Source organism: Aethalodelphis obliquidens, unplaced genomic scaffold, assembly GCF_003676395.1.
Source record: "Aethalodelphis obliquidens isolate GAN/ISIS:26980383/991018 unplaced genomic scaffold, ASM367639v1 scaffold5, whole genome shotgun sequence".
NCBI classification, from domain to species: Eukaryota; Metazoa; Chordata; class Mammalia; order Artiodactyla; family Delphinidae; genus Aethalodelphis; species Aethalodelphis obliquidens.
The window spans coordinates 6023742-6046417 of record NW_020837949.1 but is presented as its reverse complement, the minus strand read 5'-3'; the positions used below and the strand labels follow the sequence as shown (position 1 = coordinate 6046417).

Below are 22676 nucleotides of genomic sequence, written 5' to 3'. Positions count from 1 at the left end.
TCCCTTGGACTTCAAGTCCCAGGAAGCATCGCGTGTCCGTTTTCCCGGCTCCCCGCCGTCGCGCGCGGCTCCCAGTGTGCCCTGCTAGTGTTATTCCTTTTCAGCGCTTACAACCTTCTTTTGAGAAGGACCTCTCCGGGACTACACATTCCAGAAGGCAGCAGGGGTGGGGGTAGGGCGCTTTCAAAGGTTTGGGTTTTTGCGGCCTGCATCCTGAGCCCAGGTGGCCCTGCTCTGCCCCGGTTGATGATATTGAGGTTCCATCGACTCCCTGACAATCTCAGCACGGGTTTCCACCTCTCCCTAGGCCATCTGGTGACCTCAGGATTGATTAGGGAATGGCTCTGAGCCATGTCTTGCTGACGATGACTTCACAGGGACCAGCTGACCGCAGGGCTGGAAAGAGAGGCAGGTGTGCCCCAGTGGAGACTGGATTCACCAAACGCCAGAGACTCCTCTCTCCTGTGAGACCCGTTTGTCGTCTCGGAGCCCACCCAACTCCAGCCTTTCGCTACACTCTGATATCCCGAGGCAAGCTGGCTGGACACTGGGAGGGTGTCCCCACCCCCGGCAGAGCCCGGGCCCACTGGAGTCGGCCAGGGTGTGGCCGAGGGCTGGCAGGTTGGTTACTGCCCTCAACAGACAGAAGGACAGACAGAAGCTACACTTGAAGCAGCCTTGACCTCATCCCTTAAGGAGTTGATTATAGATTTTTCTTGCGGCTTCTCTCTGTCTCATGACTGCATTCTTGAGGGACGTGACCTGGATGATAACTGCCCCAAACAGCACTCCTCAGCGCCGGAACCAAAGTTGGTGCTAAACATTGGTTAATTAACTCGTTTATATCTGAACGTTTTCTGCATACACGTTGCAGTGCTTCAGCCGGTGGCAGACTAAAGAAGCGAAACGTATATTCCTTATCTGGAACAAGTTATAATTTATTAGAAAACCAGAAGTACACACAGAGATCTTTAAATGACAGGTGGTGACTATGAATAGGGTTCGAGAAGGAAGGTCACCGCAGGGAATCTCTCCGAGGCAGAATTTCCCCGGTTCGTAAAGTCTAAGTCAGTTCAGGGTAATGGGCATCCATCCCCGCCATCACCCCTCTCGCGCTCCCCCCCCCCCCCCCCCCCCGCTCCTGTCCCTGTCCTCCAGGCAAAGACAGGGGCTTTCTTGGAGGCACTGGGGAAACTGCGGGTGGGAGGCCGGGGACGCCCGCGGCCGCGAGAGAAGCTTGACCCCGATGCATTTATATTTCAACTTCCTCCGCCTCGAATTTCCTGATCATCTTTGTGCCTCCTTTTTCCTGCCTGGGATCCCCAGCATGAGGCGGGCCCCTTTCCGCCCAGAGGTGCCTAATGGGGCCAAGAAACGACGTCCCCGGGGCGTCCGTGCGGGGAAGCCTGGGGCGGCAACCTCGCTGGGCAGCGCCGAGGGACAGCCCGGGCGGCCTCCTCGGCGCTGGGCTCCCAGTGCCGGGCCTTGCCTGGGAGCGCGCCTCCGCCCCCGGGTCTCGGCCCCCACTCCGCGCCTCCCAACCCGCTGCGGCGGGGCCGCGCACGGTGCGCCAGGGGGCGCGCACGCAGGGGGCTGGCCTGCCTGTGGCGCGGGGGAAAGTTGAGTTGGGAGAAGTTGGGAGCGACGGGGGCGCGCCCCAAGGTGGGCACGGGGGAGTCGTCGGGAGCGCGCGAGGGCTCCAGAGAAGGGGGAGAGACCCCGAGACCCCTGCAGCACGAAGTCCAGAGGAAGCGGGTAAGCGGAGAGGTGGCGGAGGGGGAGGGCCAGGGCCGCGGAGGGAGGAAGGGAGGGGAAAGGAAAGGGGGGAACTCGGCACTCGGAGCTGGGAGGGAGTGGAAGTGCAGGAAAGGGCGGAGACTGGGGCGCGGGGAAGCGAGGTCTTGGGGAGAAGGATGGGGAGGCGAGAGGAGTGATTGCTGGTAGGAAGCGGGATCCAGGGTCCGCTTCTTAGAGTTCCCTAAAGCGAGGGTGCCGCGCCCCCTGCCACCAGGAGGGGGTACTCTCTGGGAGGCGCCGCCGGCCCTCCCAACTCCTGGACGGACTCCAAGACGACACCCCTCCTCTTTGGTCCCCTACTCTATCCTTCATGCCCGTCCAGGGTGCCCTGCCTAGGTGTTGCCCCAAGCCTCTGCCCCCGATCTCGGGGTTGGGAGGCGGAGCCGGGAAGGGGTTGGCGGGTCAGGTCAGGACAAGGGGTCAGGCAGAAGAGGGAGCAGCTGGGTGGGGATGGGAAAGGCGAGCGCGGAGAGTTCGACCTAGCTCCTGGGGGGCTGGCTGGGTGGGGAGCTCTGTGCTGGGTGTGGGGGGCGGCGCCGCCTGAAATCCAGGGTCCACTTTTCCCTCCTCCCTTCGCTCCCCAGTCCCGCCAGGCCCACATCGAAGAGCTGTGGAATGTGCGAATTCACCTGGGGGGTGGTTAATGCCCCCCAAGGGGATCCGGAGTACTAATCCCTTGGGCAGGGGAGAGTTGCTAATCCTCCGGGCCGGTCGGGGCTGGTCCCCGGAATGTGCCCCCAGCCCGGATTATCGGCATCGATGCTCTGGACAGAGGCTGCTTTGTGTTCTAGGATGGTGGGGGCGGGGGCGAAGGGGGGGCGGAGGTAAAGGGAGGAGGGGAGGATGGAGGAGCGCACTGAGGGCACAGCCTGGAGCGGGGCGTGTGGCGCCGGCAGGTGCCGGCACTCCTTCCCAGACCGGGTTTCCTCCCCCAGCACCCCTCTCCCCCGCACAGACTTGCCCTGGCGGAGGGCCTGCTAGGGGGAGGTGAAGAGGGCAGTCAGCTGAGTTGGAAGGCCGGCCAGGAATGTGTCGCTCCGGGCTCCCCACCCCGGACTGACCCCCAGACCTACATTGTTTGACCCTGCACTGACCTGTCTTACCCCCGAGTTGGCCCTAAATCCGGTAACCCTGATCCCCCAGTGACACACTGGGGAGCTTCGGTACTTTTGCCGTCGCAGAGCCTTGGGTGTCCCCAGCACTGCCCCCACTAGGAATAGGTACCCCAGTTGGCACTGGTCGGGTTCCCTAACCGCAGCTCTTTCGCTGCCCTCCCCCCGCACGGTGTCCTCCCCAGACACCCCTACAGTCACGGTCAGGAGGGCGTCAGCCCTGCCACTCAGATTTTCCTGGCCCCAGGCTTGGGGAGGGGAGGGATTGGACGGCTCCTGAGGGCAGAACCTCGGAGTTTCTGTGCCCACCCTCCTGGTCGTCACGTGCCCCTCCCCCATTATAAAGTCGTGCCCGGCCTGTGCCTGCCAGCCTCCCTTCCTCCCTCCCACTGAGTAAGTGGAGTTGGGCTCCTGCCCCTCCCCCAGGGAGCCTCCCCCCCCACTTCGGGGCTGGGCTTTTTTCAGAGGAGGGGGCCCATGAACAGCCCCGTTGCTTGCTGTTTTGGGCTCTCTCCAGAGCTCTCTTTCTCCCTTCCTTCATCCGCCCGTCGTCTCTGCCTCAAGGGGTGTCTCACTCCCCCCAGCACAGCCCTCTCTGGTCTCAGCCCGCCTCAGTGTGCCGTGCCACCGCTGGGCCACCGCTCCCACCGCTCCCGTTTCTGGCTCGGCCTCTCCTCCCTGCTTCCTCTGTCTCCCCTCCCTGATCGCTGCTTTCTCTCCGGGTCTGGGCCTTGACTCCTGTCTGCCTTTTTTCCCCCCCAGCATCTCCCACCCCCGGCTCTCTCCCCCTCACTCCGCTTAGTCCCTTGGCCCTCTGTGGCCTCCTGCCTCAGTCCTTGCCTCTGTCTCTCTTTGTTCCTCTCTTTTCTTCCCATAAATAACTCTCTTTGCTCCCCCCACCCTCCAAGGGCCACTCTAAGGCCTTTCCTAGTCTGGGAGGATCCTGTGCAACCAGGAGACCCCTCGTGGCCGGCGGGCTTCCGTGAAGCCCCGTGCCCTGCCCTCCCCTGGCTGTGCAATGTTGGGGTGCCCCTGCAGGCCTGGCACCTCTCTCATGCAGTGATTGCTCCTCCCCCGCCCCCCCCCCCCCCAGGTTATGCCGCCGCCTTGTTGCCCTGAAAGCCGCAGCTACAGCGAGAAGGGCTAGGATTTGGCCATGAGCAGCGCCCCCCGGCGCCCCGCCTCGGGCGCAGATTCCTTCCGCACTGTGAGTATTGCCCGCTGCCCCTCTGTCCCTCTCCACCATCACCCCCGGGGCTCTGGCCAGGGTGCGGGTCTGTGTCAGACAGGGGCGTGTGTGTCCGGAGAGGCCTGGGAGGGGAGCCTGTGAGGGACTTGGGAGGGGCACCGCCATCCCCGCTCCGGGCCTTGCGTGGGGCACTGGGTCTGGGACAGGTATCCGTTGGGGGGGTGGGTGTCAGACAGCTTCTGGTCCTAGGGAGGGAGTTGAGGCTCTGTGTCCTGAAGACCCGGGTTGTTGTTTAGCCTCAGCGAGAGAGGAACTTTGGGAAGCCTGGGTCTCTAAGCCAGCGACCCCCGCCTCTGACTGGGTCTCAGAGGCGGCGCCGGTCTGCTGCAAGGTAGCTCTGGGCAGACAGCTGCACCCCCGGCCCCACGTGCCACTCAGCCCCGCCCCTCCTGGCCCCCACGTGGCCACCGCCCCACGTGTCCCCCTCCCATCTTCCTGGGAAGGCTAATGATTAACCCCAGTGCCATAATCAGCCCGTTATTGGTCACCTTGGCCCAGCGGGGCACGTGACCAGGAAGAGGCGCCGGCTGGTCCCCTCCCCCTCCCTCCCGAGTTCACCCCTGCCGGCCATGGACTTCCTCCTTCAGCCTCAGGTGCAAGGGGTTCTTGACCTTCCTCCCCCCACCCCGGGCTAGCCCGCGTGCTAATTCTGGTGAGAGTGAGGCCCAGTGCGGGGGGAGCCGGGCTAGAGCTGCGGAGGTGGGCTGGGGAGAAGCAGACTCCTCACCCCTACATCTTCTCCTGCCCAGTATCCCTGCCACCCACAGCTGCTCGTGACCCCACCTCCGAGACTCTCCAAGGCCCGCCCTTCTTCCCAGCCTACCTCCCCCTTGCTCTTCCTTGCTCTGGTACCCCTGCCCTTGGAGATCTCGATGCCCTTCAAGTCCAGAAGCTCTCGAGCAAATATTTAGCGGTGCCTGGAGCTGAGACGCCCGGCGGGGGGAGGGGGAGGGGGAGGGTGTGTGTGTGGGGGGGGTTGGACCAAGGCCGTGGGCTGGGCGGCCGGCTGCTCAGCTAGGCTGAGCTCTCCAAAGCGCCAGGCCACCGCAGTCCCGCCGCTCCTGCAGTATGACTCAGGTGGGGGGAGTGAGGGTGGGGGCAGGGCGGGGCCCCGCAGCGGCTGAGGTCCCGGGCTCCCCGGCTCCGGACTCCCAAGGGGAAGCGCCGCATCCCTGTCCAGGAGCTGGGCTCTAGTTCGATTCAGACCAAGCCCGGGTCAGGTAGCGCAGCCGCCTGCAGAAGTTACTTTTCAGGCTCAGTCGCCATCCCTGAGCACAGGGGCTGCGTTCACTACTATCAGCCGTGTGAACGGCCCAGATCACACACCCGACCTTGACCTGCGGGCTGGACACACAGCATTTCTGCTGAGGCTTCCAGGGCAGACGCTTTCCACATGCCCTAGAACTGACTGGAATGCGCCCAGCCGGTGTCCTGAGAGCCCGGAACCCGGGGGACGGGCCGCTGGGCGGTGGGTGCTGAGTCCCGAGTCCCTGGCACTCGAGGGGAGGGCAGCCGGGGCTGGGGGTGGTACTGGACTCTGCCGCTAGGCGGGGTGGGGTTTCGAGGAGCGTCTACCGTGCGTGCGTGCGTGCGTTCTCACCGCCCCTTCTTTTTCACAGCCGGAGCCAGAGAGCCTGGGCCCTGTGACGCCAGGCTTCCCTGAGCAGGACGAGGATGAACTTCACCGCACCCTGGGCGTGGAGCGGTTTGAGGAGATCCTGCAGGAGGCCGGGTCCCGAGGAGGGGAGGAGCCGGGCCGAAGCTACGGGGAGGCAGACTTTGAATGTGAGGGAGCTCGGGGAGGCGGAGCGAGCGGGGGGCAGGGGTGCTCTGGCTGCCAGGATGGAGCCAGGATGGAGCCGGGGGCCTGGGGGGGCGGCGCTGGGGGCCGACCAGCTGAGCGGGGAGCCGTGCCCGCCGGCAGCTAAGCGCCCTCCTCCCTGCAGACCACCGGCAGTCCTCCCACCACATCCACCACCCGCTGTCCACCCACCTGCCTCCCGACGCCAGGCGCCGAAAGGTACCCCAGGGCTCAGGACGGAAGCCGCGCAGGCGCCCTGCAGCCTCCCCGACCGGGGAGACCCCCACCATCGAGGAGGGCGAGGAAGAGGAGGATGAGGCCAGTGAGGCCGAGGGGGCCCGGGCACTCAGCCAACCCCCTGCGTCCACACCCTCTTCCGTGCAGGTGAGCGGGGGCGGGGCTCCTGGGGATGTCTGCGGTACCCCTGGCCTGGCCTCACCTGCTCACACGGGTCCCTGTTCTAGTTCTTTCTCCAGGAGGATGAAGGTGCGGACCGGAAGGCGGAAACAACCAGTCCGTCTCCCCCTCCAATGCTGCCCCACCACGAGGCAGCTCCCCAGGCCACCAAAGGGGCCCAGACTGGGTAAGTGTCCCCAAACAGGGACCTCCCGGGCCGGCACCAGCGAGTTGATGTGGGGGACAAAGCAGGAGCCTTGAGGTCCTCAGACAGGTTCCAAAATCCCAGCCCTGCCGCCGCGATTTGACTTTGCACGAGTCACAGTGTCTGTGAGCCTGTTTTCCCATCGATAAACCAAGAATAATACAACTTTTCTCGCAAGGTGGTGGTAGGGGTTAAAGGGTGGTGTGAACGGAAGTTTAAGTACGGGTCCGCCCGGCACGGAAGAGATGTGTGGTCTAAGCCGTCTTCTCCCACCCCCTGCCATCCCCCCGCCCGTGGCTTCAGGTAGAGCAGCGTCAAACCCCGGATCAGGGACTGGACAGGTGACCTCCACGCACCCCTGGGACCCCAAGGGTGTGAGAGCAACAGGAGACCCCCTCTTGCTCTTGGGGAGCTAGCTGCCAGTCTACCCTGCTTGTGGTCTCATGAAATGGTATCAGAACAAGTTACTGTGCCAGACGACCTGGTTCAGGTGTAGTGTCGGTACCAGTAGGTGATTGGAGTTTGGGGTTGTTAGCCAGAGAAGCTTTCTTGGAAGAAATCACTTTGAACTGGGTCTCAAGGTCACTACTGTCACCTCCCTGTTGGTTTCTGGGCGCCAGGCAGTGCGAAGGACCCGGGGAAGTGAAGGGCGGATTGCCCCTCCAGGGCGGCACAGGCTCGCTGGGGAGATAGGACAATGTGGATGGAGCTGGGTCCGCGTTGGCCATCTGCACTGGGGGTGCAGGCCTGCAGGTGGCTGGACGGCCAGGAGGAGGTGGCGGAGCCCCAGAGAGAGCACAGCGTTGCGCTGGAAAAGTGGGTCAGATTTGTGGGCAGGGGTGCGAGCAGAAGCATGGGCATGGAAGGCAGGTGGAGGTGGAGAAAGCCTGGCAGAGGAGGGACTGGTCGTGGGCAGGGGATGGGGGCTCGGAGCTGTGGGAGGTGAGATGCCGGGAGAACGGTTTGGAATGGTGCGGCAGGGACAGGGACCCACTGGCAGTGGCAGAGAGAAAGGAGGCATCGCAGCTTGGGGGACGGGAGCAGAAGCTGGAATCTGTAAGGGACAGGGGTTCATATCCTCCTTGACTGTTGGGTAGGGGTGGGGTGTCTACAGTTTCAAAGGCCCATTTCCATGTACTTTACTACATTTGGTTAGAAACACGGGACCCTGTGAACCTCGAGTCCATTGTTAGGGGTGTGCCTGGGAGGGGAAGCAGGGTACTCTGGGTACTTTTACGGACTTCACTCTCCCCACACCTGGGAAGGCTGCCCTCAGCTCCATCTTGCTGCTGAGCTGATGTTCCGGGTGGCTTGTGTGATCGCTTGGGGGGGCACAGCCAGTAAATGGTCGAGCCGGATTTAGATGCGGCAGTCTGCTTCCAGAATCCTCACTTTCACATCCGCACCTACCGAGAGTGGGGAGCGAGGAGGGGTGAGGTCCAGCGGGGTCCCCTTCCTGGGTCCCTCCTGTGTGGCTCCCGGCCGAGGGAGAGGGGCCAGCCTTCTCAGGCTCACGGCTGCTTTGTCTGTCCAGAGCCCTGGTGGAAGAGGTGGCGGCTGTGGCCAGTGTCACAGCGGGAGGTGATGACGGGGGTGCCTCTGGGCGCCCCCTGGCCAAAGTGCAGCCTGGGCACCGCAGCTACAATCTGCAGGAGAGGAGACGCATCGGCAGCATGACTGGGGCTGAGCAGGCACTGCTGCCCCGGGTCCCGACGGACGAGAGCGAGGCCCAGACGCTGGCCACGGCCGACCTAGACCTCATGAAGAGTGAGTGCTGGGCCTGGGCCAAGCCCGGAGCTGCTGCGAACGAGGGTGGGGGTAAGAGGAAGGGGCGCTTGACCCTGTCCCTCCACCTCCCGCCCACAGGTCACCGGTTTGAGGACGTTCCTGGGGTACGGCGACATTTGGTGCGGAAGAATGCAAAAGCGTCTGTGCAGAGTGGCCGGGAAGGGCGAGAGCCTGGCCCCACCCCTCGGGCTCGGCCCCGGGCCCCCCACAAGCCCCACGAGGTAATTTCTCCGCTTCACGGTCTTGCAGCATCTCCCCATCCGTCTTCTCACCACAGCCCCCGTCCCTTCTCGGACCTGCGGTTATCTCGAGCACCAGGGTTGCCATGTATGGTTTTGAAGGTTGTACACTGCACAAGAGTGCAATATACACATCTTCAAACAGCATTGATTTTTTTTAAATTGAAATATAGTCGATACACAATATTACGTTAGCCTCAGGTGTACAACATAACGATTCAACATTTAAGCATATTACGACGTGTGTACTACGGTAAGTCTAGTAGCCGTCTGTCCCCAGACAGTTATTACGGTATTACCTGCTGTTGCTGGTGTGGGCCTTACGGTTCTGGTTCACATCTTAGACAGGTCGGCTTCCCTTTCATGCCCGTTTTCTGGCAGCTGGCAGCGAGGTGTTTGAAGACCGTTTGGGCCAGAGGCAGCTCCGTGGAGCAGCGCGTTTCATTTTTCAGAATCCAGTCACCTCTGTGCTCATCCAGTCCTCCCGTAACCTGTGAGGATGATGGCCCAGGCGGCATCAGCCATACATCGGGGGCAGTGACTGGTCAAGGCCACTCAGTTACGTAGCGATGTTGCCCACCTTAGACCTCAGGGCTCTGGTTCTGAACCCTGACCCTCCCAGTGGCTATTTTTGGTAACCTTTTTATTGCGGTCAAACAGACACCGTAAAGTACACTCGGGTTAAGCAGACAGCTCTGTGACACTCTGCACGTGTAAATACCTGGCCAACCCTACCTAGATATAGGACATTTCCCACACTCAGGGAGTTCCCTCGGGCCTCTGCCTAGTCACCACCCTCAGAGGTGACCGCTCTGCAGTCACTCTCAATTAGTTTTGTCATTTCTTGAATGCATATAAATGAATCCTACAGAATTCCAATGTAGGACTTCCCAGGTGGTCCAGTGGTTAGTACTCCTCACTTCCCATCGGTTCGATCCCTGGTCAGGGAAGTTCCGCATGCTGTGTGGCGAGGCAAAAAAAAAAAAAAAAATTCCAGGTTGTGTGTGTGTGTGTGTGTGTGTGTGTGTAGTGACCATTCATCAGACGGTTACTAAGAGTCATATACTGTGCTAAATGTTTTGTATACTTTTTCTTTTAGCCCCCACTAGAACCCTTTATTATTATCGTTAGTACAGTTGATTTACAATGTGTTAGTTTCAGATGTACAGCAAAGTGATTCAGTTATACGTACATATATATCTATTTTTTTCAGATTCTTTTTTCTCATAGGTTATTATAAAATATTGAGTATAGATCCCTGTGCTATACACTAGGTCCCTGTGCTGTACTCTAGTAACGGGGGTGGTATTACTCCCATTTCACGGACGAGGGACAGTCTCAGATGGGTTAATAACTTGCCCAGGCTCCATGCCTGTGCCCTCCGTCCTGCCATGCCCTCTCATCTCACCCCAAGGTGTTTGTGGAACTGAATGAGTTGCTGCTGGACAAAAACCAGGAGCCTCAGTGGCGGGAGACGGCGCGCTGGATCAAATTCGAGGAGGACGTAGAGGAAGAGACGGAGCGCTGGGGGAAGCCCCACGTGGCCTCCCTCTCGTTCCGCAGCCTCCTGGAGCTGCGCCGGACCCTGGCCCACGGTAACCCACGCCCCACCCCCTGCCCATCATCGCCCCAGGAGTTCCCTTCGCCCGCCAAGCCTGTTCTCTGAGGACCACACGGTCCCACATTTGTCTTGAGCAGCAGGGTGTGTAATGTCACCAGAGCCCAGGAGGGAGCATCTCCTGTCATGATATCACCTGTCACGATGCCTGCCATTCCTCGGGCTCTGTCATTGGGTGACGCACGGCAGGACTGACCCTCTCCTCTTGCCTGGCATCCTCAGCAAGCAGCTTCTCTAAGTGATATTTTCAGATAACGGAAGCTGGTATGTTTTGGATGCTACAGTGTCGTCAGACAGTTTTAGTGGAACGCTTTGGGAAATTCTAGAGACTCTGGGGAACGTGATCTAACCTGTAGCAGGGCTGTGTGAACGACTGCATGAGCGCGGATGCAGGATTCGCGAGCGCTGTGCCTGATGTTCTGCTGTTTGCTCGTTTCCTCCTTCCTGTTGGGGAATCGCTCCCAGCTGCTGTCAGCAGGCCTGCTTCTAAGCAGCTGAGGACTCAGAAACCTGCTGTCAGAATTACTTCCAAACTAGCAGAAACTAACTCGGCTCTGAGTGAGGCTTGAGGGCTTGGGGTAAGGCGCCAAAGTGCGGGTGCTTTGTCGCCAGGCTTTGCCATCTTGGTTTCGGCTGCTCGGGGGGCCTTTGGTTCTGTTGGGTCTTTAGTTCTGTGTTCCTGTGAGTTGACCTTGATGGAAAAATGACCTGGTGACTTTTGAAAGGACCTTCATTTCTATATGAAATGGCAGCTCAGAGCAGTGACGGGGTGCAGAGACCTAGAAACTGTCCTTGAGCAGCTGCTGGACTTGGAGGGGGACGTCTTCAGATGGCTCCAGGGCTGCCATGGGGACGAGGCCGCAGACCGGCTGTCTCGCGCTCCAGAGGGCGGAACTAGGACCCTAGAGTGAAGTCAGAGGATGCACTTGCTGGCAGTGAAGAGCAGTCTAGGCCGAGGGGGTGGCCCGGGGCGCTTCCTGCTGTGTGCTTCCCGGAAGGGGCATCTGGGCAGGACCCGACCCCGGTGGCCTCTCTGATGGCAGGGGTTCCCTGGCCTCTGCTGAGCCCCACAGCATTCCTGCGGGGAGAGGGGGGCTGGAAGAAATGGGTCAGAGAGGCCGTGGGACTTGGGCCTCGGGCAGCGCTGGGCCCTGCTCACCGATCCCTGGCCGCACTTACTTGACTGCCCTCGCTCCCGCTCTCCCTCCCTCCCATCCCCGCCCTTGCATCTTGCCTGGGGATGAGGGCCTCTCGCGGTGGTCCTTATTCCAGGGGCTGTGCTCTTGGACCTGGACCAGCAGACCCTGCCTGGCGTGGCCCACCAGGTGGTGGAGCAGATGGTCATCTCTGACCAGATCAAGGCTGAGGACAGAGCCAACGTGCTGAGGGCCCTGCTGCTGAAACACAGGTGAGGCACCGCCCGCCCACCCGCCCGTGCCCAGTGCCCGCCCATGCCCAGTGCCGGCCGCCGGCCCTCCTCACCTCCTGCCTGCTGCCCCACCAGCCACCCGAGTGATGAGAAGGACTTCTCCTTTCCCCGCAACATCTCGGCCGGCTCCCTGGGCTCCCTGCTGGGGCATCACCACGGCCAGGGGGCCGAGAGCGACCCCCACGTCACCGAGCCTCTCATTGGAGGTGTTCCCGAGACCCGGCTGGAGGTGGAGCGAGAGGTGAGGGGAGAAAGTGACCCTGCCTGGGTCAGGTCAGGCCGCCACTGCGGCTGCGGGACCGCCGAGCGAGTCGGGCGGGAACGGGCGGGGCCGGGGGTGGGGGGTAGCCAGGCTGAGCTCTGCTCTCCTGCATCCCCAGCGTGAGCTGCCTCCTGCAGCTCCTCCAGCTGGGATCACCCGCTCCAAGTCCAAGCATGAGCTGAAGCTTCTGGAGAAGATCCCTGAGAACGCCGAGGCTACGGTGGTCCTTGTGGGTATGTGGGACGAGCTCGGGGGGCAGGGTGCGGGTGGCCGGGCCTGCCTCGGGGGCGCCCCTGCACTGAGGGCCGGGAGGCGACTGCTGCTCCCGCGCCCATGCCGGCTGCACGCCCCCAGGCTGCGTGGAGTTCCTCTCCCGCCCCACCATGGCCTTCGTGCGGCTGCGGGAGGCAGCGGAGCTGGACGCGGTGCTGGAGGTGCCGGTGCCTGTGCGCTTCCTCTTCCTGCTGCTGGGCCCGAGCAGTGCCAACATGGACTACCACGAGATTGGCCGCTCCATCTCCACCCTCATGTCCGACAAGGTCAGCCGCCGCCCAGCCCGCCCAGCCTGGCCCCGGCCCGGCCCTCGTCCCGCGTCCTCACTAGCCCCGTCCCACCTCGGCAGCAATTCCACGAGGCCGCCTACCTGGCAGACGAACGGGAGGACCTGCTGACGGCCATCAACGCCTTCCTGGACTGCAGCGTGGTGCTGCCGCCCTCGGAGGTGCAGGGCGAGGAGCTGCTGCGATCCGTCGCTCACTTCCAGCGGCAGATGCTCAAGAAGCGAGAGGAGCAGGTCCGGCTGTTGCCCCCGGGGGCTGGGCTGGAGCCCAAGTCAGCCCAAGATAAGGGTACGGGCCAGTGCAGGCCGGGGGCCGGGTCTGGGCTGCCGGCTGGGGGCTTGGGGGTTAGGCCGGAGGGTGGTCTGTTGTACACGGAGGAGAGCGGGACGGGAGGAAGAGGGCTGTGACGGGCGCCCTGACGGAGGCCCGGGTTGCAGCGCTCCTGCAGATGGTAGAGGTGGCAGGTGTGGTGGAAGACGATCCCCTTCGGCGGACAGGCCGGCCTTTTGGGGGCTTGATCCGAGATGTGCGGCGCCGCTATCCCCACTACCTGAGCGACTTCCGAGACGCGCTCAACCCCCAGTGCCTGGCCGCCGTCATCTTCATCTACTTCGCGGCCCTGTCTCCTGCCATCACCTTCGGGGGGCTGCTGGGTAAGGAGAGGCTTCAGGTCGTGGTGGGGAGCGCACGGGTCCCCCCGGCCGCCAGCCGCTGAGCTGGCTCTTGCTGCCCTAGGAGAGAAGACGCATGACCTGATTGGAGTATCGGAGCTGATCATGTCCACGGCAGTGCAGGGCGTGATCTTCTGCCTGCTGGGGGCCCAGCCGCTGCTGGTGATCGGTTTCTCGGGGCCCCTGCTGGTCTTCGAGGAAGCCTTCTTCTCGGTGAGGGGCCACGGGCTACCCGGGCTGGTCCTTCCTGCCCAGCTCAGCTCAGCTCCCCGTCCTCTTCCCCGAGCACTCCCGCCCCGTTAGCCTGCCCCGGGCTCCGAGCCTGACTGCCCACCGTGCCCCAGTTCTGCAGCAGCAACGATCTGGAGTACCTGGTGGGCCGCGTGTGGATTGGCTTCTGGCTGGTGCTGCTGGCCCTGCTCATGGTGGCCCTGGAGGGGAGCTTCCTGGTGCGCTTCGTCTCCCGCTTCACCCAGGAGATCTTCGCCTTCCTCATCTCTCTCATCTTCATCTACGAGACCTTCTACAAGCTGGTTAAGGTGGGTGGGCCTAACGGAACCTGGCCCAGGAGGGGCCGGGCTTTGGGACTGGAGGGAGCCGGGGGCGTCCTGCCCGTTTGTTCTCTGAGCGTGAGGCCGGGCTGCCCCATGGAGCCACAGAACCTAGGCTGGTCCTTCCTGCTGCCCCCACCCCTTCCCCGCCCACCCTCCCTCCCTGTCAGCAACATATACACCAGAGCTTCAGATCAGTCTTAAAGACTCACTTTTTTGTTTTGTTTTTTAAACTTGCAAATACATTCTTGCAGAAGTAGTATGCGTGCTTCACAGCATATAAGACGTATGTTTCACAGTATCTTTTGTGAAATAAATTTTCAAAAATTTAAGATGTGAAAAGGGGGATCCTTATGAGCTTACTCTGCAATTATTTCATTACCTGTCAGGCTGAATATCTAGGTGGATGACTCACATACCTTTAATAACGAAGGTAACATGTGCTTTTGTTTTTTCCTTAATAACTTTATTTATTTATTTATTTATGGCCGCGTTGGGTCTTCGTTGCCGCGCACGGGCTCTCTCTAGCTGCGGCGAGCGGGGGCTACTCTTCGTTGTGGTGCGCAGGCTTCTCACTGCGGTGGCTTCTCTTGTTGTGGAGCACGGGCTCTAGGTGCGCGGGCTTCCGTAGTTGTGGCTCGCGGGCTCTAGAGCGCAGGCTCAGTAGTTGTGGCGCGCGGGCTTAGTTGCTCTGCGGCATGTGGGATCTTCCCAGATCAGGGCTTGAACCCATGTCCCCTGCATTGGCAGGTGGATTCTTTTTTTTTCTTTTTAATATATTTATTTATTTGGCTGCATTGGGTCTTTGTTGCTGCATGCGGGCTTTCTCTAGTTGCGGCAAGTGGGGGCTCCTCTTTTTTTGTGTGGGGGGCGGGGAGCTGCCCTTCGTTGTGTTGTGCGGGCTTCTCATTGCGGTGGCTTCTCTTGTTGCAGAGCACCGGCTCTAGGTGAACGGGCTCAGTAGTTGTGGCTCGTGGGCTCTAGAGCGCAGGCTCAGTAGTTGTGCCTCACGGGCTTAGTTGCTCCACGACGTGGGATCTTCCTGGACCAGGGCTTGAACCCGTGTCCCCTGCACTGGCAGGCGGATTCTTAACCACCGTGCCACCAGGGAAGCCCCTGTGCTTTTGTTAAAGCGGCGAACAATCCAGAATGTCAAAGGGAAAGGCCCCCAAGGTGACAGACAGGGTCACGGTCTGGGCATCAGACCCACGTCTGTGTCTGTGTCAGGATCAGGAGAAGATGTGCCCCCGAGGTCCACCACGCTCCCCGTGTTGCTCCTCCAGGCCTGGCTGGAGCCTCGTTTGCAGTTGCTTTCCCGAATTAGATCAACCCCTCTTTTTTTTTTTTCTTTTTAATTTTTTGGCCACGCCGGGTGTCATGTGGGATCTTAGTTCCCTGACCAGGGATCAAACCCACACACCCTCTGCATTGGAAGCTCAGTCTTAACCACTGGACCGCCAGGGAAGTCCCAGACCAGCCCCTCTCTTAATTTCTAGTTGTCTTGTGCTCACATCTGGTCACCTCGGTCATTTTCTTAATCAAGACAAGCTCTTTGAGGGCAGGCCAGCCACCCCCAGCCCTACCTGTCCCACTTAGCATATAGCTGAGTCCCGGATGTCTCACCAGTTAAGCTGATAGAATCCTTTGTCCTCTCCCCAGATCTTCCAGGAACATCCCCTCCACGGCTGTTCAGTCTCCAACAGCTCCGAGGCAGACAGTAGCGAGAACGCCACGTGGGCTGGGGCAGCAGAAGCAGCCACGCTGGGGCCGAGGAATGAGAGCTCAGCCGGGCCGTCCAGGCAGGGGAGGCCCCGGGGCCAGCCCAACACCGCCCTGTTGTCGCTGGTGCTCATGGCTGGCACCTTCTTCATCGCCTTCTTCCTGCGCAAATTCAAGAATAGCCGGTTCTTCCCTGGCCGGGTGTGTGGGCTGGCGGGCCCGAGGGAGGCGAGATCTGGGGGCAGGAAGGGGGGCGACTCGGAGTCGGGGCTGCAGCGAGGTGTGGGGCCTCTGAGCATGGTGCTCGCCCACAGGTGCGGCGAGTGATCGGGGACTTTGGGGTACCCATCGCGATCCTCATCATGGTGCTTGTGGATTACAGTATCGAGGACACCTACACCCAGGTACGGCGGAGCGCGCGCAGCAGTGAGGCGGTGCTGGACTCTGGACGTTCCCCCCCAGGCCCCCAAGTCCAGAGCTGCCTCTAAACTGGGCAGACACCAGGCCTTTCCCACAGCACGCCTTCGGCGTCCACCCTGCCCAGTGCAGCTCAGGGCACTCCCTCCAAGGTTCACCCGCCCCCGGCCCCACCCTCTGCCCCGCAGAAGCTGAGCGTGCCCAGCGGAATCTCAGTGACAGCCCCAGAGAAGCGGGGCTGGGTCATCAACCCCCTGGGGGAGCGCAGCTCCTTCCCCGTGTGGATGATGGTCGCCAGCCTGCTGCCTGCCATCTTGGTCTTCATCCTTATCTTCATGGAGACACAGATCACCACGTGAGTGGTCCTGGCATAGGCGGGGTGCCGTGCAGACGGCGACCGCCTGCTGCGTGGAGGGGCTGGAGCCCCCGGCAGGCTGGCTGCTGGAGCTGACTTTGTAGGCAGCAGAAAATCCCACTGACGTTTGCTCAGGTGGGCACAGTACGGGCTGGGAGCTGTCCAGGAGGGTGGGGAGGGCCAGATAGGACTCAGTTCCGTGATGGGACCCTCGCCCTGACGGAAGAGGCAGGGACCATCAGGTTCCAGAAACAGACAGAGGTGACTGGGCACTCTGGAAAGACACGGTTATCTGCCAGGCTGGGCCCGGGGCTCAGTGCGTGCCTGTCTCCGCCCAGGCTGATCATCTCCAAGAAGGAGCGCATGCTGCAGAAGGGCTCCGGCTTCCACCTGGACCTGCTGCTCATCGTGGCCATGGGCGGCATCTGTGCCCTCTTTGGCTTGCCCTGGTTGGCTGCTGCCACCGTCCGCTCCGTCACGCATGCCAACGCGCTTACTGTCATGAGCAAGGCTGTGGCGCCCGGGGACAAGCCCAAGATCCAGGAGGTCAAGGAGCAGCGGGTGACGGGGCTGCTGGTTGCCCTGCTTGTGGGTGCGTTCCCCTCTTGCGCCCAGCCTTCCCGGAGGGGTCCTGGGGCCACTGGGGTAGAGAGCGCTGGGGCCAGCTGTTTCTTCTCCTCCTCCCCCAGGCCTCTCCTTGGTCATCGGGGATCTGCTCCGGCAGATCCCCCTGGCTGTGCTCTTCGGGATTTTCCTGTACATGGGAGTTACCTCCCTTAACGGGATCCAGTTCTATGAGCGGCTGCACCTGCTTCTCATGCCACCCAAACACCACCCAGACGTCACCTATGTCAAGAAGGTGAGACCTGGCTCGGAAGGGCCCTGTGCCTCTGCCCCCTCCTGGTCTGTGTGGGTCACCCTCCAGCCCCCCATCTGCCCACCCTGGCCAGCCCCCATTCAGCCCGTGCAGACCCAAGGAGGCGCTTCCGTCCCACCCCTGTGGAGGGGAGAGGGGTCGTCGTCCTCTGGATGTGGCAGGCCTGATGGCCCTCCGGGGACCGGGGCGCTCGGAGGCTGGAGAGAAGCCTGGGCTCACCTGTCTTGCCCTGCACCCCGCCCCCCCAGGTTCGGACCCTCCGTATGCACCTGTTCACAGCCCTGCAGCTGCTCTGCCTGGCCGTGCTCTGGGCCGTCATGTCCACGGCTGCCTCCCTGGCCTTCCCCTTCATCCTCATCCTCACGGTGCCGCTCCGCATGCTGGTGCTCACCCGCATCTTCACCGAGCGAGAGATGAAATGCGTAAGGCTCCCGCGCCCCTCCCCACCCCACCGGCCCCCACCTCGGTCTTGCCAAGGGGTCGCACTCAGCACCAACTTCCGACTCTGCCCCACCACAGCTGGACGCTAACGAGGCAGAGCCGGTGTTTGATGAGCGGGAGGGCGTGGACGAGTACAACGAGATGCCCATGCCTGTGTAGCTGCTACCTGGATGGACAGCCGAGGGACAGATGGACAGAGGGAACAGGGGCTGGGGGTGCTCGCCCCGTCCTCCTCCCTCCTCATTTTTATTTAAGTGAATAATTTAAAGTCCCCTTACCAGCGCCCCCGCAATAAAGTGCTTCGGCCCCCACCTATCCCCGGCCGTGTGTGTGTGTGTGTGTGTGTGTGTGTGTGTGTGAGCCGGGTATGAATGGAAGAGAGGTGACGGATTCCAGCCCGCTCTGTCCCAGAAACGAGATGTGCAATGGGGAAGGAAAGGAACTTTAATGACAAATCAAAGCAGAGGGAGCCAAAGTGCAAACTGTCCATCCCCCAATGGGGGGGCCATCCTAAACCCATGTGCACGCCCTCACCCCCCTTCAGGCCCCCAGCGGAGGCCCAGGGCCTGAAGCTTCTGCCTCAGGTAGCTCTTGAGCTGGGGCAGGCCTCTCTGTGACTCCAGTTCCTCGAAGGGTAGCTGCAGGGGGAGAGGGTCGCAGGTTACCCCAGGGCCTGGCCGGCCAGGGGAGGGGTACTAGCTGAGTGTGTGGGCGTGGGGAGGGCTCTCACCGGTAGGAGCTGGTAGCCCATCAGGCCCAGATGCCGCTCCCGCAGAGCCCGTGAGCCCAGCAGCACTCTGCCATCCCGGCAGAAATGCCACCGTTCCCGCAGCATCAGTACCACCCTGGAGGAGAAGTGACTGGCTCAGAGCTGCTGTCTATGAAGGCAGGCAAGGCTCTCCCACCCTCTTCCCTTACCTTTGGGCAGGGTCACGGGTTGTGTAGGGACAGGACCGGGGAGGATACGGTAGGAAGGGGTCCTGGGTTCTCACGGGGAGCACAGCACCAGAGCTGCTGACACAGAGCAGGAAGTCTGCAGGGCATGGAGAGAGAGAGCTGCTGGCCTTCAGCGGAGGCTCCGTGTCCTGGCGAGCTGCTGGCCCACCCGGAGCTCACCTGTGCAGTAGCCTGGAGGCACGGTCAGGTCCTGCCGATACTTCTCCTCCCCCAGCAGCTGGCGCAGCCCCTCGGCTACTATATCCTTGTGACTGAGGGGGAGAGGAACACCGGTATCAGGAAAGCCCCCAAGACACTGGTTCTAGCTCCCTCCTGCCTAGTTCCACGGCCCTGGGAAATGCCTTTGCTGCTCCGCTCTTTCTGACTGTCTAGGGCGCAGCAGCACACACAGAACATGGTCCCCCGGGTTGGCCTACCCCGTGCTGCTTGCGGGCCGCTCCCCTCCCCTCCCCAAAGCTGCCCCATCCACCTGTACTTGCAACGGGCACGGTCGGTGATGAGTGGCTGGGGGAAGATGGGCACTTGTTGCCTTCGGGGAAGGCGGGGACCCCGATATCCTGGGAGCTCCAGCTCCACGGCCGTGTCTAGCAGGGAGAGGTAGCGCCGCACAATCAGGGCGTGAGGGGTGCCTGCAGGAAAGCAGGACAAGGCTAACTGGGTTGCAGACCCCCACCCTGCTTCCCCTGCCCACTGGCTCCCCGGGACCCAGCCAGCCCTCCAGTCTGCGCACCACTGATGTGGCTGATGAAACCTGGGGAAAAAACAAAGTGCAGGGCTCGGAAGGGCAGGCACCGCAGCTGGCACAGTGACATCAAGATGTTGACAGTTGCCAGGGGGGCCACCCCTGCTTCCCGAGCCAGGATCCTCTCAAGGCAGGGCATGAACTGCTCTTCCAGAGGCAGGTAGTTCAGTCGCCCAAAGGGCAGGACCAACTTCTGTACCACCTGCGGAGCAAGGGCAGCCCATCACCCAGCGCGAAGCGGTTCTCCAGTATCCTTTACAAGCTGGACCTCAGGGAGGCTTGGCCTGCAAGCTCACAGCATCACCATAAAGGCAGGACAATCCCTCTACACACACACCAGAAGCTCAACAGTATAAGCACTGCTTGAGCTCCACGCGATTAGTCTTCAAACAAGCAGAGGAGACGTGGCTGTGGGTTCTGTCCCTGAAAACTTAGCAGACTGGGATCAACCAAGTTAAGACAGGGGCTGAGAGTGTTTGCAGGGCTTCCCTGGCGGCACAGTGGTTGAGAATCTGCCTGCCGATGCAGGGGACACGGGTTCGAGCCCTAGTCTGGGAGGATCCCACATGCCGCGGAGCAATGAGGCCCGTGAGCCACAACTACTGAGCCTGCGCGTCTGGAGCTTGTGCTCCGCAACAAGAGAGGCCGCCATAGTGAGAGGCCCGCGCACCGCGATGAAGAGTGGCTCCCACTTGCCACAACTAGAGAAAGCCCTCGCACAGAAACGAAGACCCAACACAGCCAAAAATAATTAAATAAGTTAATAAACTCCTACCCCCAACATCTTCTTTAAGAAAAAAAAAAAAAAGAGTGTTTGGAGAAGTGCAGACAACCCAGGCATACATGCTGGGGAGCTGGACAAGCCAGCGACGGTGTGAGCAAAGGTGGAACCCCACGGGAAAGAGCAGAGAGCCTAACTGAGTTGTCTGCTACAGATAGAAGCAGCCAATCAGGCTGGGTGGGGGTTAGGCCTGCCAGGTGTCTTAGGATGGGATGAGTAGGAGAGGAGCATGGGAAGGTGGGAGGTAATCCCACCTTGCTGTTGAGCTGGGTTTCCTGGGCCACCAGGAAGTGGGCAATGGCTTCCAGAAGCTGGGGCTCCCGCAACCGGTGGCGGGCCAAGTGCTGGGCCAGGAGCACCATCACGTGGGGCGTCAGTTCCTCTGGCCTGGCCTCTGCGAAGAACAGCTCATCACACCGGACCCTCAGGTCAGACCTCAACTAGATTCCACCAGACACCACCTGCCTCCGCCTCAGCTCCCCTCCTCCCATGAACCTTAATCCCCTCCAGCACCTGCCAGGCTGCGGATGAGGTGATGCTGTGGATGCCGCTGGAAGCGGGGGCAGCTGAGAGCAGCTTCCAACCTTAGCCCACCGCGAAGGACAGGCTGCAGAGGGGGAGGTGGCTTCGGAGGGAGGCGGAACCTTTGCTCCTGCTCCAGGGCACACACCAGGGGCCCATCTGATGGGAAGCCTGAGGAGGAGAGGGTCAGAGGAGGCAGTCCTAGCAACCGGGAGTTGCTCTGCTCTGCTCCAGTCCTGGTTTAGTTAATGAATCCCCAATCCTTCTCATCTCTTGTTTTCTGGGCTGGAAGGTTTGCTACAGAGCACGTGGAAACACTAGAGAAATGTGAGATATCACGTGCACTAAGGTATCAGAACAGTCTGTGGGGAAGGCCTTATACAAAGAAGGCAAGTGAGTTCTCATCTCTTGCCAGTGGTAACAAATTGCAGGGGCTTCCTAGAGCGCTGTATTAGAAGGGACCTGGGGTGGCACCCTAGCTAAGCTGCAACACCTGCTGCTTGACTCGTGATGTCTGCCACGGATACAGGGGAGCAGCAGCAAGTGTGGCGGCGTATGTGCCGTTCCTGGCAAGCCCGAGGGGAGCGTTCTGTCAGCGATCTCGGGTCCTCTGCTGTTTCTCTATTCTTCCGTTAACGCCCACCCACCCCCCAGACACCGTCCTCACCAAGTAAGACTGCAAGGTGCAGACACACGTGGATGGTGTGAATGTCAAAGGAGGGGCAGTTTCGGATGATGAGCTGACTCAAGTCCTGAAGTGTGGCCTGCTCCACAGGAGGGGGTCGTGGCTGAGACCCCAAGAGCTGGCCCAGGCGACGGAGTGCCACAGGGTAGTGGTGGGCGCGCACCTTGGTGGGGTTCTGGCCCAGCCAGCGCAGCAGCTCCCCAGGGCTCCTCGCCTGTTCCAGAAGCCGCTGCAACCCCTGCACAGGGCCTGCATGGGGGGCTCCTCCAGGAGGCCGGTCTCCCCATTTGTTGGGCCCCAGACAGTAGGGCTGTACTGGTGGGAGCAGCAGCAGGCCAGACAGCCGAGCACTGGAGGCCTGGGCAGATAGCAGGACTCGAAGCATGGAGTTGGGTGATGGAGACCCTGAGGGGTGGCCCAGAAAAGGGGGTGAGGTATTCTCCAACGGTGAGAAAGACCAGCTATCTACTCCTCACCTCGCTCCCCATCCGGTGGAGCCTGGGGTCAGAGCAACCCTGACTCATGTTCACCCTTCTCTGCGACTGCTCTGCTCCACTTCCCAACCCACCCCTCTCTGCCTTCTTCCATCCTCTGAAACAGCAATCGTAATCCTTCAGTGTGCTCAGCGTAAGGATATTTACAAAGCAATTCCACATGCATTATCCCCTCTCGTCCTCCTTACAGGCCTATGAGGAGAGAGGCAGGGCTGGCATTACCTCGATTTCACAGGTGGAGAAACCAAGGCCCAGAGAGGCGAGGGGGTTACGTTAAGCCCGAGGTCACGAATCTGGTTAGTGGTCGCGCCCAGCCTGGAGCCCAGCTCGCCGCGACGATACGCCCTCCCGACCACCTCCCCCTCCCGCAGGAGGCGGCGGCGGCACAGAGGGTGGAGCGCGGGCTCCGCAGCCGGACGGTCCTGGGTTCCATGCTGGGTGCTCCCACTTACCAGCTGCGTGACCTTGGACAAGTGGCTTCGTCTCTCTGCCCAAGTCTCCTCGCCCGTGAAACGAGAACGCAGGGCCCACCTTGGAGGGCGCCCGTGGAGCCCGAGGGCTCAGCTTTGCCATGGCGCGGAGTCGGCGGTGTCAGGGCCCTCCCCCAACGCCCACCCGGCCCGGGGATGCCAGGAGACCGTGGGCACGGTCGCCAACACCAACTCCCGCCGCCCTCCCGCGGCCCGCCCCGCAGGCACCACCCCTACATGGCTCCCCAGGCCCCGCGCAGATCGCTCCCTCGGTCGGTCTCGGGGCCCGGGGGCCGAGCTCCCCCCGCGGCCTCCTCATCAGGGGGCCACCGAGTCCGCCATCTTCCCAGCAGCCCCCGGATCGCCGCCCAGACGCCAACCGCGGCACAGTCCTCGGCCCGCAAAGACGTGGCTCCCGTCAGTCCCCGCGCGCCAGGTCGCCGCGCGCCCCGCCCCCTGCTTCCGGGAAGCTGCGCGCGCGGCGATGGGGCGGGGCCGGGGCGGGGCCAAAGGGCTAGGGGGCTGAGGCTGGGATGAA

At 61.7% G+C, this 22676-nt stretch overlaps 2 protein-coding genes across 6 annotated transcripts; one reads left to right on the top strand and one right to left on the bottom strand.

Annotated features, from left to right (window-relative positions):
* The first annotated feature begins 139 nt into the window (after nt 1-139).
* SLC4A2 (solute carrier family 4 member 2) lies at nt 140-17802 on the top strand. 2 transcript variants are annotated; one of them, XM_027101483.1, is made up of 23 exons: nt 140-1052; nt 4003-4116; nt 5778-5943; nt 6105-6343; nt 6424-6542; nt 8095-8327; nt 8427-8569; nt 10002-10182; nt 11478-11613; nt 11710-11875; nt 12015-12129; nt 12251-12435; nt 12519-12744; nt 12894-13109; nt 13192-13340; nt 13472-13666; nt 15338-15598; nt 15712-15801; nt 16003-16169; nt 16508-16761; nt 16859-17028; nt 17295-17468; nt 17566-17802. In XM_027101483.1, exons 2-23 carry the CDS (start codon nt 4066-4068, stop codon nt 17644-17646), a joined length of 3717 nt encoding a protein of 1238 aa, XP_026957284.1. In that variant the 5' UTR covers nt 140-1052; nt 4003-4065; the 3' UTR covers nt 17647-17802. The 2 variants fall into 2 exon arrangements, with proteins under 2 accessions (XP_026957284.1, XP_026957283.1); XM_027101482.1 differs by lacking the exon at nt 140-1052 and adding an exon at nt 1089-1755.
* Nucleotides 17803-17913: 111 nt separating this feature from the next.
* FASTK (Fas activated serine/threonine kinase) lies at nt 17914-22549 on the bottom strand. Of its 4 annotated transcripts, none has more exons than XM_027101496.1 (10): nt 22376-22549; nt 21157-21579; nt 20481-20660; nt 20222-20361; nt 19175-19388; nt 18914-19073; nt 18604-18695; nt 18406-18520; nt 18218-18332; nt 17914-18125 (listed from the first exon to the last, which is right to left on the bottom strand). In XM_027101496.1, the coding sequence occupies exons 1-10, from the start codon at nt 22455-22457 to the stop codon at nt 18018-18020; spliced, it is 1629 nt and encodes a 542-aa protein (XP_026957297.1). In that variant the 5' UTR covers nt 22458-22549; the 3' UTR covers nt 17914-18017. The 4 variants fall into 4 exon arrangements, with proteins under 4 accessions (XP_026957297.1, XP_026957295.1, XP_026957296.1 ...); XM_027101494.1 differs by having other exon boundaries at nt 22121-22494; XM_027101495.1 differs by having other exon boundaries at nt 18920-19073; nt 22121-22494.
* Nucleotides 22550-22676: the final 127 nt, after the last annotated feature.

Bases quoted from the DNA above. Each gene is read 5' to 3' on its own strand.
- FASTK (XM_027101494.1), bottom strand. From the start codon at position 22,241: ATGGCAAAGCTGAGCCCTCGGGCTCCACGGGCGCCCTCCAAGGTGGGC. The intron at 19,074-19,174 runs GTGCGCAGACTG...GCTTTCCTGCAG, and splicing joins TTTCATCAGCCACATCAGTG to GCACCCCTCACGCCCTGATT. The intron at 18,696-18,913 runs GTGGATGGGGCA...TCTCCCCCTCAG, and splicing joins CGTGCCCGTTGCAAGTACAG to TCACAAGGATATAGTAGCCG.
- SLC4A2 (XM_027101483.1), top strand. From the start codon at position 4,066: ATGAGCAGCGCCCCCCGGCGCCCCGCCTCGGGCGCAGATTCCTTCCGC. The intron at 6,344-6,423 runs GTGAGCGGGGGC...TCCCTGTTCTAG, and splicing joins CCACACCCTCTTCCGTGCAG to TTCTTTCTCCAGGAGGATGA. The intron at 13,110-13,191 runs GTAAGGAGAGGC...TTGCTGCCCTAG, and splicing joins CACCTTCGGGGGGCTGCTGG to GAGAGAAGACGCATGACCTG.